The sequence below is a fragment of the Periophthalmus magnuspinnatus genome, unplaced genomic scaffold, assembly GCF_009829125.3.
Source record: "Periophthalmus magnuspinnatus isolate fPerMag1 unplaced genomic scaffold, fPerMag1.2.pri scaffold_150_arrow_ctg1, whole genome shotgun sequence".
Classification (NCBI taxonomy): domain Eukaryota; kingdom Metazoa; phylum Chordata; class Actinopteri; order Gobiiformes; family Gobiidae; genus Periophthalmus; species Periophthalmus magnuspinnatus.
The window spans coordinates 27688-42068 of record NW_022986712.1 but is presented as its reverse complement, the minus strand read 5'-3'; the positions used below and the strand labels follow the sequence as shown (position 1 = coordinate 42068).

The window sequence follows — 14381 nt, the reverse complement described above, 5'->3', positions numbered from 1 at the left end:
GAGGAGAGGAGGAGACGAGGAGAAAGGACGAATAGCTCCTGGAGTCTGTAGAGTTGTGTAGTCCTCTCTTGTCCTTTATTGATTTTATTTCATTGATTTTAATTATGCATATTAGCCTCTTTTTTTTTTCTTTTACCCTGTTGTTTTCTTGTTTTCTCTCATTTGCTGGCTTAACAAGACAAGAACACTCTTAATTCAATTGTTAATCTTTGTTCAAAAATTACAGGAGCGCAGCAGAGAGACATAGCTTCCATTTGTAACGCACAAATTTTACAAAAAGTGTTTTCATAAATGTCCTCAGTTTTTGAATAGGGAACACTAATAGGCCTTTTTGAAATCCTTTCCTACCACCATTCCCCTTTTAAATATAAATCCTATGTAGATGTAATGTATTTTTATTGGGTGCTTCATGGACCTCAGTGCTCCGCTTTGTTCAGAATTGCTCCATGTGCTGAATGTTTGGTTGTCACTATGTCACTGTGGTGGGATAATTGAAGTCGTCTGAATCTGAATGTATTTTATTATTTTCATTCTATTTTACAGTTTTATTTACTGTGTTAAGTAGTTGGTTTTATATCACTACGGAAACAAAACACTTTGGAAACAGCTTTTCATTGTAAAATGGGCTATAGAAATAAAGTGGATTGGAATTGGATACCTTTGGAGAATGTACCTTTGATCTCTTTGGTGAATTTGACGCGGTGCGAGTCCGTGAGGGGGCGCGGCTGCTCATCAATGTTGTGGATGTCCAGGACTTCACACATGAACTGGATCACGGGCTGAGCTTTGTAAAACGCTGTGGCAGAGACTGAGATAGAGGAGAGGGGGAGAGGAGTTAGAAAAAGTAATAATGGATAAAAATAGAGAATAAAGGTGGTAAATGATTTTGTGTGCATAAACTCACATAATGATACTGATTAGCCTTAACTTTAGTACTTACACATTGGTAATGCACACAGCAATTTTGATTGAGCTAGATAGTTAAATTCTGAGTATATTTAAATGCAAGACGTTTAATTTTAGAGGAGAGACAAACAAATCTAATAGACAGTGAAATTCAAATGTTGAGATTAGGGTTCATTTTAGAATACTGTTAAGCTACTGTGTCCAAATTTCCCTTGTAAATGAATTAAGTTAATTGTTGTGCTTGCTTCATCGTACGTTATATATATTTGAGTGAATTTGGCCAAGTTCATAACATTTTTGTACGCATCAATTTTTGTAAATAAAAAGACAAAATAAATCAAATTGTAAGACTGACCAGCATCCAAGCATCATTTTGCATGTAGTGTGACTAACACATTTGGCAATTTTCAGTTATTTTTCAAGAAATTGGCAATAATTCGTTCAAAGTATTTGCACTTCTCTCCCATTATTTCTACATTAACTGATTCAGGAGTTTCATGAATAAATTTGTTAAACTTGTTGTTGGTACTCACCATCGATATTGAGCATCATTTTCCACATGGCGGGGCGGACCGACTGGTGAAAGCCGAACCACACCTCCCGCCCCCCTCCCAGCGGGTGGTCGTAGTCCTCCGGAGATGAGAAGAAGGAGCGGCCCACAGGAGTGTATCTGAGAGAGAAGGGACAGATATTTTAGGGGGAGGACAAAGAACGAACAGGGAAAAAGGAAAACTCTGAAAGTTATTGAAATTAATTGTTTAATACTATTGCTGATAATAGACTATCATTAAAGGCTTTGTCAAAATAAGTTTGCTGCATGCTGTCTGTATCTAAAAAAAAGTTGTATTATGCGCTAATCAAGAAGTGTGCATCAGTATGCTAGTTGTTATCTTTACCGTCATGACAAAATTATTTACTCTATTGTTAAAACAATTTAAGGACAATATATTACAATGGCTTGAATACAAAGGCTCAGATATTGAGTGATTCTCAGAACTTGTGTCTTTTCTGGTTCATCTTAGATCAGATTCTTACAGCTCATCAACAGGAAATACCTCTAATTTAGAGAGTGTTTGAGAGAGATAATATTGGATCTGGGAATTTGAAACAAACACTTGCAAGATCTGTCAAAGTGAACAATTATAGCAGTTTTATCGTAATGTACAACTAGACTTCTTGACTATTTTAGATGTGGCTTTTTGAACAGACCAATGAGTTAAAATGGAAACACAGGAGCAATTAGGTTCAACATGTCACTACACATTTACATAAATATTGCAACAAATCATTTTGTATCCCAGATAAACAAAAAAATCTTGTTATGCTTACAGTGAATTTGTTAATTTTAATACAAATTAACATTAATTTGTAGGCTCATCAAATATCAGTTATTGGCCAAAGCAGCATCACAAATATCGGATAGCAATAACAGGTGGAAAAATTGGAACATTTCAAATGAAACACGTTAACGTGTCCAGCCCTACTTAACACAATCTGGACAACACAAACACAAACGGACTTAGTTGAAACTACAACAGGTGAGCTGATTTGTGTTGTTAAACAAGTCCCTTTCAAATAATATTACAGTCACTAGCTAGCGAGCATTAGCCAAAAGTGTTTGATTTTCGACAAAAAAGGGTGACTTGAACCTTAACTCAAACACCTAAACAGGACCATGATTGTATGTATTGATCACAGGCTCCTTAATCGAAATCACACTTTGAATGCATGCAAAAAGCAAACTGCAAAGGTTGCCATGTTTTAAGTACCATAATTTCCACAAAACAACAAAATATCTTCTTATTCTGCATAAACATTGCTAACCCTGTAGTTCTCTCTGTACAAGCATGTTCTGAAATGTGATACTTCTCATTTTAAATGCATCCAGAAAAATTTGCAAAGACTGAAATATGAACTGAAAAATGTGAACTTTTAACAGAATCCCTTTATTAAACCATAACCTGCAAATCTAATCCCAGTGCTTGTCATGCATGCATGTAAATTAAAAAAAACAAAAACAGCAGGTCTCACTTCATGGAAGGCAGGTGACGCAGTACTACATCCACAGCATGCACTGGGTTGGTGCTGATGGGTTTGTCCAGGTCCACGGGCTCAGCCACAGCTCGCCCCGTCAAGACCTCGTGCAGCATGTGCCAGCTCACCAGGGACACAAAGCGAATGGTCACTTTGAATGGCCGGTCTTTACCTCCCTCACCAGGAAGAGTCACATCCAAGTCCACCTAATAACAACATATAAGACAGGTGTGTTTAGAATGGAGGCTTCTTCTTAAAACATGCATATAAACATTCACTATGCACCTTTTTTGATTGGGGGACTGTCACCAGCTAGTCTCCATTAGGGGTGGCACAATGTTAAATTCTAGCTTTTTCACACAGTATGAATAACTAGAGGCCATTGGCTTTACTTCCACAATTTAAGGTTTTGGAGAAGCTTATTGTAAAACAGTTGGATAATTTTATGGAAAAATACGCATTACTAAATGAACAACAATTTGGTTTTAGAAGACGACATATGCAGTAAAGACAATGGTTGAAGAAAGAAGGCCTTTGATACCATTGAACATAATCAATTATTAAAAAACATTAACACTATGGCAAGGCAAGGCAAGTTTATTTGTATAGCACAATTAGTACATAAAGTAATTCAAAGTGCTTTACAGAGATAAGGAGGACATTAACACTAACAATATAAGAGGGACAGCCCACAATTGGTTACAAACTATTCTTCAAAAAAATAGGTTAAAATATGTACCAATAAGTCAAACTATGTCAGAACCAAGTCAAGTCACATGCCGACTGTCTCAAGGTTCAATTATTGGTCCAAAACTTTTAATTCTTTTTAATCAATGATATGTGTAATTTTTCTGAAATGTTAAAATGTATTATTTTCACAGTTGACACCAATTTGATTTACAAAGTAAGAAATTTAAATTAACTACTTAACAAAATTGAAAAATAACTACCGGTAGAAGTCCTTGATATCTGGTTTGATGTATTGTATTTTCTTGACTATAAGTCACACTGGACTATAAAGTTGCTTTTGGGGAAATTCACATTTATATTTATTCAGCTACATGAAGCATAGACATCAAATTTTATATGTGTCTGGTTTGTTAATGTACGATATTAAAAGTTAATCACATAACTAAAGCATAAAAAACAAGCTGACAAGTTTACTCTCGACCTCACTCCAAATCACTAAATCCATTGAATTCTTCATCCTCGATGTCACTTCTGAACATCTCCGCCAACTCCAGAGGTAAATGAAGCCGCTTCCTCTTCTGCGTGGCTGTCATTAGACTCCGCAGAATACGATTTTCTTTTAGGCGGCATTTTTGTTCAGTTTTTCTCAGATGTCTTTTCAATTACCGTAATGCTGAAATTTTCAATAGTACAGGAGTAGTAGGTACACAAGCCTAGAGTGTCCTTGCACGGTTGTCAGTGTGACAATAACAAAGTTGTGAAATTTTACATATACAGTATATATATATACAGTATATATATACAGTATATATACACATATATATACAGTATATATACACATATATATACAGTATATATACACATATATATACATACATACATACATACTATACACAGTATATATACTACATATATATACAGTATATATATACAGTATATATATATACAGTATATATATACAGTATATATACACATATATATACACATATATACAGTATATATACACATATATACAGTATATATACAGTATATATACACATATATATACAGTATATATACACATATATATACAGTATATATACACATATATATACAGTATATATACACATATATATACAGTATATATACACATATATATATATATATACACATATATATACACACACACGTATATATATATACGTGTGTGTATGTATACATATATATATACATATATATATATATACACATATATATATATATATATATATATATATATACATACATACATACATATACACACACGTATATATATATATATAAAAAATATATATGTAAAATTTCACAACTTTGTTATTTTGTTACACACATATACACACATTTCACATATAAGTTGCAACTGAGTAGAAGTCACACCTCCGGCCAAACTATGAAAAAAGTGCGACTTATAGTCTGGAAAATACGGTAAATAATTTATCTCTCAATATCCGTCAAACTAAATAAATGACATTTGGACATAAAAAAATAAGCTATGTAAAATTAAGTTGAAATAGAACAAAACAAGTCTGGGAGACCACATTCCTTGGAATTGTGATTGATCCTCAATTAAATTAGAAAAAAATATGTTGATTATGTAAAAGGGAAAATTTCTAAATCAACTGCAATCCTATATAAAAGCAAAAAACATGTTGAAATACAAACCCTTGTACTTTATCTATTGCTCACTCATACTTCCTTACATAACTTACAGTGTGGAATTGTGGATTCAAATTAAAAAACAACAATAGAAACAATATTTTTACAGCAGAAATGAGTCATACGAAACATTAACAATGCAGGGAATTATGATCATACCAATGATTTATTTTTAAATCATGTTTTATATTATTGAATCATGCAGCTTATGTTTAAAGCAATAACAAAGACACTTCCTGTACTGAAAGGTTCTTTTCAATTTCTGAGTGCAAACAGGATTTATGCGATAAATGCAAATTTACTTTGCCAAGAGCTAAAAAAGAAATTAGAGGGGGATGCATTTCCTTTGCTGGGCTTCATTTGTGGAACAGTGATAACCCAAATATAAAAATGTGCAGTTTTATTATTTTCAAAAAAAGTATTTTAAACCTCTTTTATTGACAAATATGGCTGAAAATTAAGCGTGTATACCTTGTCATGATATTGTTTTGTTTAAAAACAATAATGTAAAAAAAATGATAAGCTTTGCTTCACAAGTAAACACAAAATGCAGTTTTAAGCGCCAATTTCATTCATTAAGAGAAAAAAGCCATCTGAACCTACATGGCCCATGTGAAAAAGTAAATGCTCCCTAAACCTGATAACTGGTTGAACCACCCTTAGCACCAACAACTGCAGTCAGGAGTTTGTGAGAACTGGCAATGACTGCGGAGGAATTTTGGCCCACCCTTATTTGCAGAATTGTTTTAAATCAGCCACATTGGAGGATTTCCGAGCATGCACCACCTTTTTAAGGTCATGCCACAACACCTCTATTGGGTTCAGGTCTGGACTTTGACTAGGCCACTCCAAAACCCTCATTTTGTTGAGGATCATTGTCCTGCTGCAGAACCCAAGTGCGCGTCAGCTTGAGGTCCTGAACTGATGGCCTGCTTCAGGATTCGTTAGTAAAGAGCAGAGTTCATGGTTTCTTCAATCACAGCAAGTCGTCCAGGTCCTGAAGCAGCAAGCAGCCCCAGACCGCAACACTACCACCACAATGTTTTACTTTTAACATGATATTTTTATCAAATGTCCTGTCATTTTATGTCAGACGTAACAGGAGACACTCCTGCAATTCAACTTTTCTTTCATCAGTCTGCAGAATATTTTCCCAAAAGCTTTGGAGGATCATCAAGATGTTTTTTGGCAAAAGTGAGACGTCTCCATTTGTGGATAATGGCTCTCACCGTGGTTTGCTGGAGTCCCAAAGATTTAGAAATGGATTTGTAACCTTTTCTAGACTGAGTCATGTCAATTGTTTTTCTTCTTATCTGCTCCTAAATTTCTTTGGATCGTGGCATGATGTCTTGGGTTCAATATGGCTTACTTCACTTAAATAGAGCCTGTCTGACAAGGTGATCTCTTAATTTGAATAGTCTGGCAGCAATCACACCTGGGGTGGCTATGAAATTGAACTCAGCTTTCCACAATATGATGAATCACAGTTACCTCATTATTTAACAAGGGGGGGCATTTACTTTTTCACACAGGATCATGCAAGTTTGGATAGCATTTTTCTCTTAACAAATAAAATCAACAGCAAAAACTGCATTTTATGTTTAATTGGGCTTTGTTTAATATTTAAATTTGTTTGATGATCTAAAACAGTTAAGTATGAGACACATGCAAAAAAGTAAGAAATCAGGAAGGGGGCAAATACTTTTTCATGGCACTGTATGTATAAATATCCACGTTAAACATTGTGTGTGACTGAAATAAACTGAATTAACTGAATAACACCTCGTTTGACAGTCCTTGTTCCCATGGAGATGTTCTCGCGTTGTGTGGAATGTTCCATAGTAAGTATGGTCTTACACTTATCCATTTTTTTTTAATTCAAGTTATTTTATTGCTCAAAAATGCCTTGAAAAATAAACATTTTTACTGGAGAGTGGTATAACAACATTGTCTTAAGCCTTGAAGAAGGTTACAATCTGCCATTATAATGAATGAGGCTGGAATTCAACCAAGAATTCAACCTTGAATTCAAATCAAGTGATGAGAGCTATGACACCGTCACATTGCCCTACTCAGTTAAAGCAGGGGTACTGGAATTTCAAACCATGAAAGGAAAAAGTAGGCATTTAAATCAAACTAGTTCCTAGTTTTCACATATACATTGCTAGTTTTCCTGCATTGATTTTCAGTTTTAACTTTTTAACAGTGGTTTTCAGACAGCAAAATGAAACAAGCTTAGACATTCATCTTGCAGCCAGCACACCCTCATCCCAAATATATTATAGCAGCGCAATAGGCTTTTTATTCCGGGTTTGCAGTCATTAAAATATTTCACAATTAGATGCCGACAGTGCACAGTAGGGGTGCAAGATTAATCAAAGTGAAATTGCAATTTGAATGATCACAATTGGCAAACCACAAACGTTGCAATTTGGAAGTACCATAATTTCCTCCACAAACAACAAAATTTCCTGTTTTATTCTGCATAACAATGGCTAACCCTGTAGTTTAGATCTGTTCAAACATGTTCTGAAATGTGACGCTTGTTTTCGTTTGCTAGTTCATATTTCAGTGTTTTTGTCAATTGTCCCATGAACAGAATCCTAGTATAAAAACATAAATCTCAAATCTAATTGTGATTTTTCTGACAAACATTCTGATTACAATTAGATATTCTTCCCAAATTGTTCAGCCCTAGTGCAGTGGTTTGTGTTTGTCACAAAGTGCTGTTTCTACATTATACCACAGGAGTCTTACCCCACTGGTGGCGACAGGCAGAGGCTGTGCCGTGTAGAGGCTCCTCTTCCCATCGTAAACTGGCAAACGGTCCCCAAAGATCGTCACCTTGAAATGTTGAACCATGGAGTCCACCACTTCCCTGTAAGACATATGAGACCTGATATTAAAAAAAGGTACTACTATATTAGGTTTATTCAGGCTTACCAAATAAATTCACCTTAGGGCTAGGGGCACTTGACCCTATTGATAACATTGTATTTTGAGATTCAATTTCCAAAAGGTAAATTCATAAATGTTGAACCTAATCATTTCAATTATAATAATGGGCTATAGAACTGAAAAATCCCATACAAATTAGAAACCTTTTTTTCAAGGCAGTCCTGGCCAAGAGACAGCAGTTTAACATATATTTACAACATACATACAAACAACAATAATGTCATATGGAATCCAGCTATAAAATGTAAATAAAAGCTGAATATAGTAATTACCTGTTGACCCTGCGCGGGCACTTGTCTGGCTTGATGTCCACCTCATACAGGTACACGTCAATTTTGGGAATCTCCACCTGGAAGCAGTTGGCCAGGAGCCGGATGGGTTTCCCGATGGTGCCATAACCTGGTCGCCGTGGCAAAGAGAACAGAGCTCCTATGGGAACACAAGAAACACAAAAATACTAAAATCAATTTAAGGATACACTCTGAGAATTTGACCTGTAGTTAGTGAACATAAAAATTATATTTTCTTCTATAATCTTTATTAGATAAAATGTATTAAACATCCCTCTAAATATAAAGTGTATTACGACATCCTTAGGCCATAGTGGTCAAATATAAGAGACTACTAGAATGCAATGCAAGTAATAAAAGTAGCAGCAACTTTTGAGTTTTTAAAATAATGCCACAAACTTAAGATTAACATTGAGCAAACCGTCTGGAGCAGCTCAGAGGAAGGAAGTGGTTGTTAAGGACTTAAAGATGTTAAGGTTCGTTACAATCTGTTTCCTATTAAAATAAAATAACTGACTTTCAGTCCCACATTTATCAGATAGTGGTTGTTATAGTTGGTGACATTTTGTGTAGGTTTCTGTTGAGTGGTCCGACCTTTGCAGACGCGACGTGGAGTGGGTGTTAGTATTAGCAGCACAGACGCTAACGTGACACCAATTTTCATAAATGTCAAACTGCCCTCACAAAATGACATCATGCGCTTTACACAGAGGCAGCAAGAGTCACAATGGGACCGGGGCTATTTTGAGCTAAAGAATGTAAAGAATGTCTCCGTGCATATTAATCAGTTATGCACTTTGCATACATTTATGTACACATCACGCACATATGAATAAAGTAAATCATCCTCTAATTATCTGTGCAGTTAGTTGATGTCTTCCTGCATTTATTGAACATAAAAAAAAAATTACGTGATCCTAAAGTGAAACTTTTAACGTTTTCATGACAGTGCATACTCATAAGTGCATTATATGATAGGAAGTGAGAAAGATAGACAATCCTATTTATAATGAATAAATCAAAGCATTATGTTGAAGTATAAATTTGGAGATCAAAAGTATGTTTAGGGGCCTAGTGTGGCACAGTGGCACTATCACATAAAACTAACTTATAACGTTACAGAAACCACTGATACAGTGCAGATGATGGCAACTGTGCATTATGGAATCACAATCATTTGAGCATGAGTGGCAAAGAGGTGGCAAGGGGCTCCAAACCAAATTTTGCTTAGGGTCCCCTGAAGATTAGATCCAGCTCTGCAGGGACCTGAGGGCTGAGGGTGAGGCTTTTATTTGTTTACAGCAAAGAGAGAATGTGCCACAGACAGAGGGAACAATTAAAAAACACCTCAAACATAATTTTAAGGACAGTGGCCAAAGGGGTTTCACAAGTATATGCATGTCTACTTTGTGATTTATAAAAAGAAAACTTGATGTGAGAAGTCCACAAATGAAGCGAGGAGAAAAGTGGATCTTTTAATATACATTTAGCTATAATGTCACTTATAGTTTTATGAATGAGATGCCCAGTAGACTCAGCCCCAGAGTGAATGTCTAAGACAGCATCAACTTGTATATGCATAAAACAAGATTTGCCTCTCCAAAACTACAAATTGTAGTATATCCACTCACAAAAATATATACATTTAAAGTTTGACCTGAATATAAATAATTAAAACAATAAAATAAACTCAGAAGTGGCAATTTTCCCCATACAGATAAACCCTAAAGTAGACACCCTCCTTCACAGTCCCAGATTAAGTCTCTAGACCAGATCCAGTCCTTGTCCAGATTCTCCAGGTGCAAAGTCCCCAGGGAAGTTGCCATGGGGACAAGACCACGTGGGAAATCCCTGAAACAACCAAAAGGAATACAGGTGCAACTTTGACACCTTCAGTAAAAAAAAAAAAAAAAAGCTCTATATAGAACATTACAAATAGTCATCATCCCATATTAAATAGGTAGTACAGCTTTAACCTCATGACCCACTTTTTATGACACAGGGACATAGACTGTATAAAGAAGTAGATTAAGGGAATGTGACGTCACCCATAGTGTTCGGCTCCAATCAAATGAAGGTCATCAAGGCTAGCAGTTATAGGGGCAAATTTGGAGCCGAGTTCTGTATTTGGAATTCTGACTGCAAGTATCATAGCAACCAAAGAGCCAATCCAGATTGTGGCTGTTAAAAGGTAACGCCCCTACCCGCCTGTATCGCTGGTTTAGCAGGAGCTTAGCAACACTATCAATCAAAACTGTTCCTAATGATAGCAGAAACAACCTCGGCAAAAGAGGTTATTAACGTTCATATCTTGATTTATCTTGATATTGATATTATCTTGATTTATCTTGATATTAATGTTCATATCTTGATTTACAGACAAAAAGAGAAATAAAAACTACATGGATCATGTAGAGCGAGTTAATATGAACATTTTAAGACCAAAGTGACGAGCCTGACAGTAGCAGTTATGGAAAGGGGGCAACTTTTTTTTTTTTTTTTTTCCAATAGAAAGTGAATTTGAGTTGATGGAGCCGGAAGCCAGTCCTTTCTCACTTTCCATTTGGAACACAGTGGCTAGACTGGTTAGCCATTTACATATATAAATACACTGTGTATGCATAGGGAACACAGCTTTAGATAACTGTGCAAACTCTTATAATAAAGAACTAGAAATATGTAATAACACAACAGTTTGTGATCAAGGTTACAACCACTAGCTATTCAAAAAACTAGTCTCTATATTTTGGACTGGCAAAAATTGTGACAATGGTTGAAACAAAGGGTAGGCCAGGGTACATTTGAATTTCTTTTTTCAGAACTTACACAATACCTTTTCTTGTTTTGATCATTACGTATGACAAAAACAGACTAATGTTCATAAATTACATAAAATCAAATTCATTATGTATTCACTTATCTCAAGACAGACTTCAAATCAATGTAAAACACCACCAAGCAAATCACATACACGTTTTATATTATTATTATCATCATCATTATTGTTATTATTATTGAGGCAAGGGTCTTAAAGCTGGGCGGAGGGCGGGCGGGCCATTTGCACGTGGCAGTTTCACAGTGAACCAGTTTAGTCTGTAGCCCCCAACAACATCAATACTAAACACAAGCCTCAAAACACCAATGAACCCTGCAGCTATAATCAACAACGCATGCCCTGACTCCTGAGCATGCTCCATTGACTCGTGTTGAACACTTCTGCAGCCACGGCGGTTAAAACGGGCGAGTTCAGGCGGCCTGGGTCGCCATGGCTGCAGCTGGGCCAGTCCTCAAACGGATAAGTCAACTGCTGGGTTTCAGATGACATCACAGCATTATGGAGTGAGTCTAACAGGGCTGTGGTGTATAATAAATGAAGTACAGGTGATGTCATGACATGCTTAGTGAAGAAGCAATTGTTTACAGTAGGGCTGTGTAATTATATACTATTTTAATTGAGACTGAGATTCAGTCATTTCTAATTGTCAATGATCAGCTTCGGTCTACCGTCAGTAAAAGTATGTGGCTTGGAGCAGAGTTCAGACTTTGTGGGAAGAAATTTTATTAGTTTTGAGTTGAATGGCAACTGCTAAGTTATATTGTTCATTTTCAGGGTATTAATAGAGCCATTTTTATAGATTTTTAATGAGACATAATTTTTAAAAATGGTTCGACCAATATAAGGGGGGAAACAAACTAATGTCATATTGCTCAAATGTAAATGTAATCTCCAAAAATAATTTTTCATTCACTAACTCACTTTTATAATGTAAGATATACTTTTAGTTTTTTATTTATTTATTTATATTTATAAAAATTTTGATAAAACCAATCAAGCTAATGTCTAGTTAATGCAGGTAATTATCATTTCAGCTAGTTACTAGTTAGTTTAGTTTATGACAAAATATCTAACTCTAAGAAAAAGACAAGAAAAGGAAGGGCCTCAAACAGTCCAGCTTTAGTTAACATTAATCAGCTTTTGTAGAAACTTCGTAGATGTGGAGGAAAAAACTATAAAACAGAAATACTAGCCTCTGTTCTTCCTCTAAGAGTCAGGGCTGTAGTCGACCAAGGAAATTCTTGGTCGACTGTGGTATATCGATGTATCTGAACCAAACTGCAAAACAAAACTACTAACAGCAACTAATAAAATTATGTATGCAAAAAAGTACTAGAAAATTATGTATTTATATGAAAAAAAAAGATTAAACTCATGATTCATTCCCAAATTTTCAGCTAGCTCACTCCATAGCTTCTCGTTTTTTCTGTTGTAGTCCATGTCCTTCTTGGGTAAATAAAATAATAGGTTGACTAATACAAATTTTGCTCGACTTAGACACTATTAACCAATTAATCGACTAAACAATCAAGGATTTAAACCACTACTGAGAGTATGACATCGTGATATTGTACAATCCACCACCACTTTTTATTCACTTTTCCCCTCAGCCGTCAGAGCCAGCTGACGGAGTAACGCCTGTGTTTGACAGCTACAACAGTCATGACGTAGACAGAGAGGAAACCTGTAGGGCTGGTTTGAAAAGGAGCAGGAGGGAAGGGACCCACACTGAATTTGTCTGGTAACACAAGAGGGCAGTTTGGATAAACAAATGAATGAACACAACTGCAGTGATTCAGTGGACAGCAACAAATGAAAATCAATAAGAATCAAAGAATGTCTGCTTGCCATTTATTGTACATGTAGAACTTTTGGATTTGTTGTCATTAAGGGGAATACAAACTTAACTCTCATGAGAAGCACTTTGGTCAGCTGAAGTTGTTTTAATTGTTCTACATAAATAAACTTGGACATGCTCTCAGTTTATTTATTCACATGCTGTGTGTATCAGTATTATCCATTCATTTAGGTTAGACCAAGAGTTTAAGCAGCTGCTCAAAAAGTAATGCAAAGCAAGAAGCCAGAATACAGCAAACGAGTTTCTGTTTGAGATTTCCCACAATATATGGTTTTGCTTAGACATACAATTCCTAATAAGCCGATGTTTTGAGAGCACACACACACACACACAACTATTACTATAACTGGTATTTGACTACAGTTTCAACAATATTACGTTGCCAGCAAAGCAGAATACCACGCATAACCAAACTATAATCTCGTTTCACGCTACGAATACCAACAGCTACAACCGGGGAGGCAGTGGTAGCAGCGACCACTAGCCTGAAAATAACCCAACACCTGAACGCCAAATTAGGTTAGGTAAAGCAACATGGCCCCGAGTGTGAGTGCTGTCTCCCACCTGTTGTTCCGATGTCCATTCATGAGGTCTCTGTCCGGAAGACCCGGCTCTCTGCGAGGCTAAAGTCCTTCTTCGGCAACGACTGAAAGCTCCAAGGGTCCCCCGATTTCTGACCTCCTTTTCGTGTTCGCTGCGTTACAAAGCGTCGGTCCGATCGGAGGTCTACTTAAGACTACAAGCTTTAAAGTTGTCAAAATATCACCGGTTCCGATTTAAACAACTTCTCCAATGTATCTGTGAAAATACAATCACATACGATTAAGATGGATTAATGTATTGGTATTAAAATGATCTAAAAGCAGAGTTGGTTGGTAACATTTGGCAGATAGCATTAGCGGCTAACAGTTTGCTAGCTTTCGGCGACGAATACTAAGAAGCTACTAAATGTCAACTCAAAATTCAACACGTTATTGAATGTTTACCTCTTCGCGTACAATATTTGTCTTCCTGGGTAAAAAAGGATCAATCGGAGTCGTCTTTGACATATGTGGGGGGGTCTCTAGCCCCCGGTATCCTGCTCGTATCAGCGATAGACCGGTATGAAGCTTCTTTTAATTCTCCTCTATCAAGT

General features: G+C 36.0%; 1 protein-coding gene across 1 annotated transcript; it reads right to left on the bottom strand.

Annotated features, from left to right (window-relative positions):
* Nucleotides 1–626: 626 nt before the first annotated feature.
* Nucleotides 627–14338, bottom strand: LOC117393476 (protein argonaute-3-like). The gene is made up of 7 exons (XM_033991587.2): nt 14233–14338; nt 13811–14044; nt 8535–8691; nt 8062–8182; nt 2938–3146; nt 1440–1576; nt 627–808 (listed from the first exon to the last, which is right to left on the bottom strand). The coding sequence occupies exons 2-7, from the start codon at nt 13827–13829 to the stop codon at nt 627–629; spliced, it is 825 nt and encodes a 274-aa protein (XP_033847478.2). The 5' UTR covers nt 13830–14044; nt 14233–14338.
* Between the last annotated feature and the right edge of the window lie 43 nt (nt 14339–14381).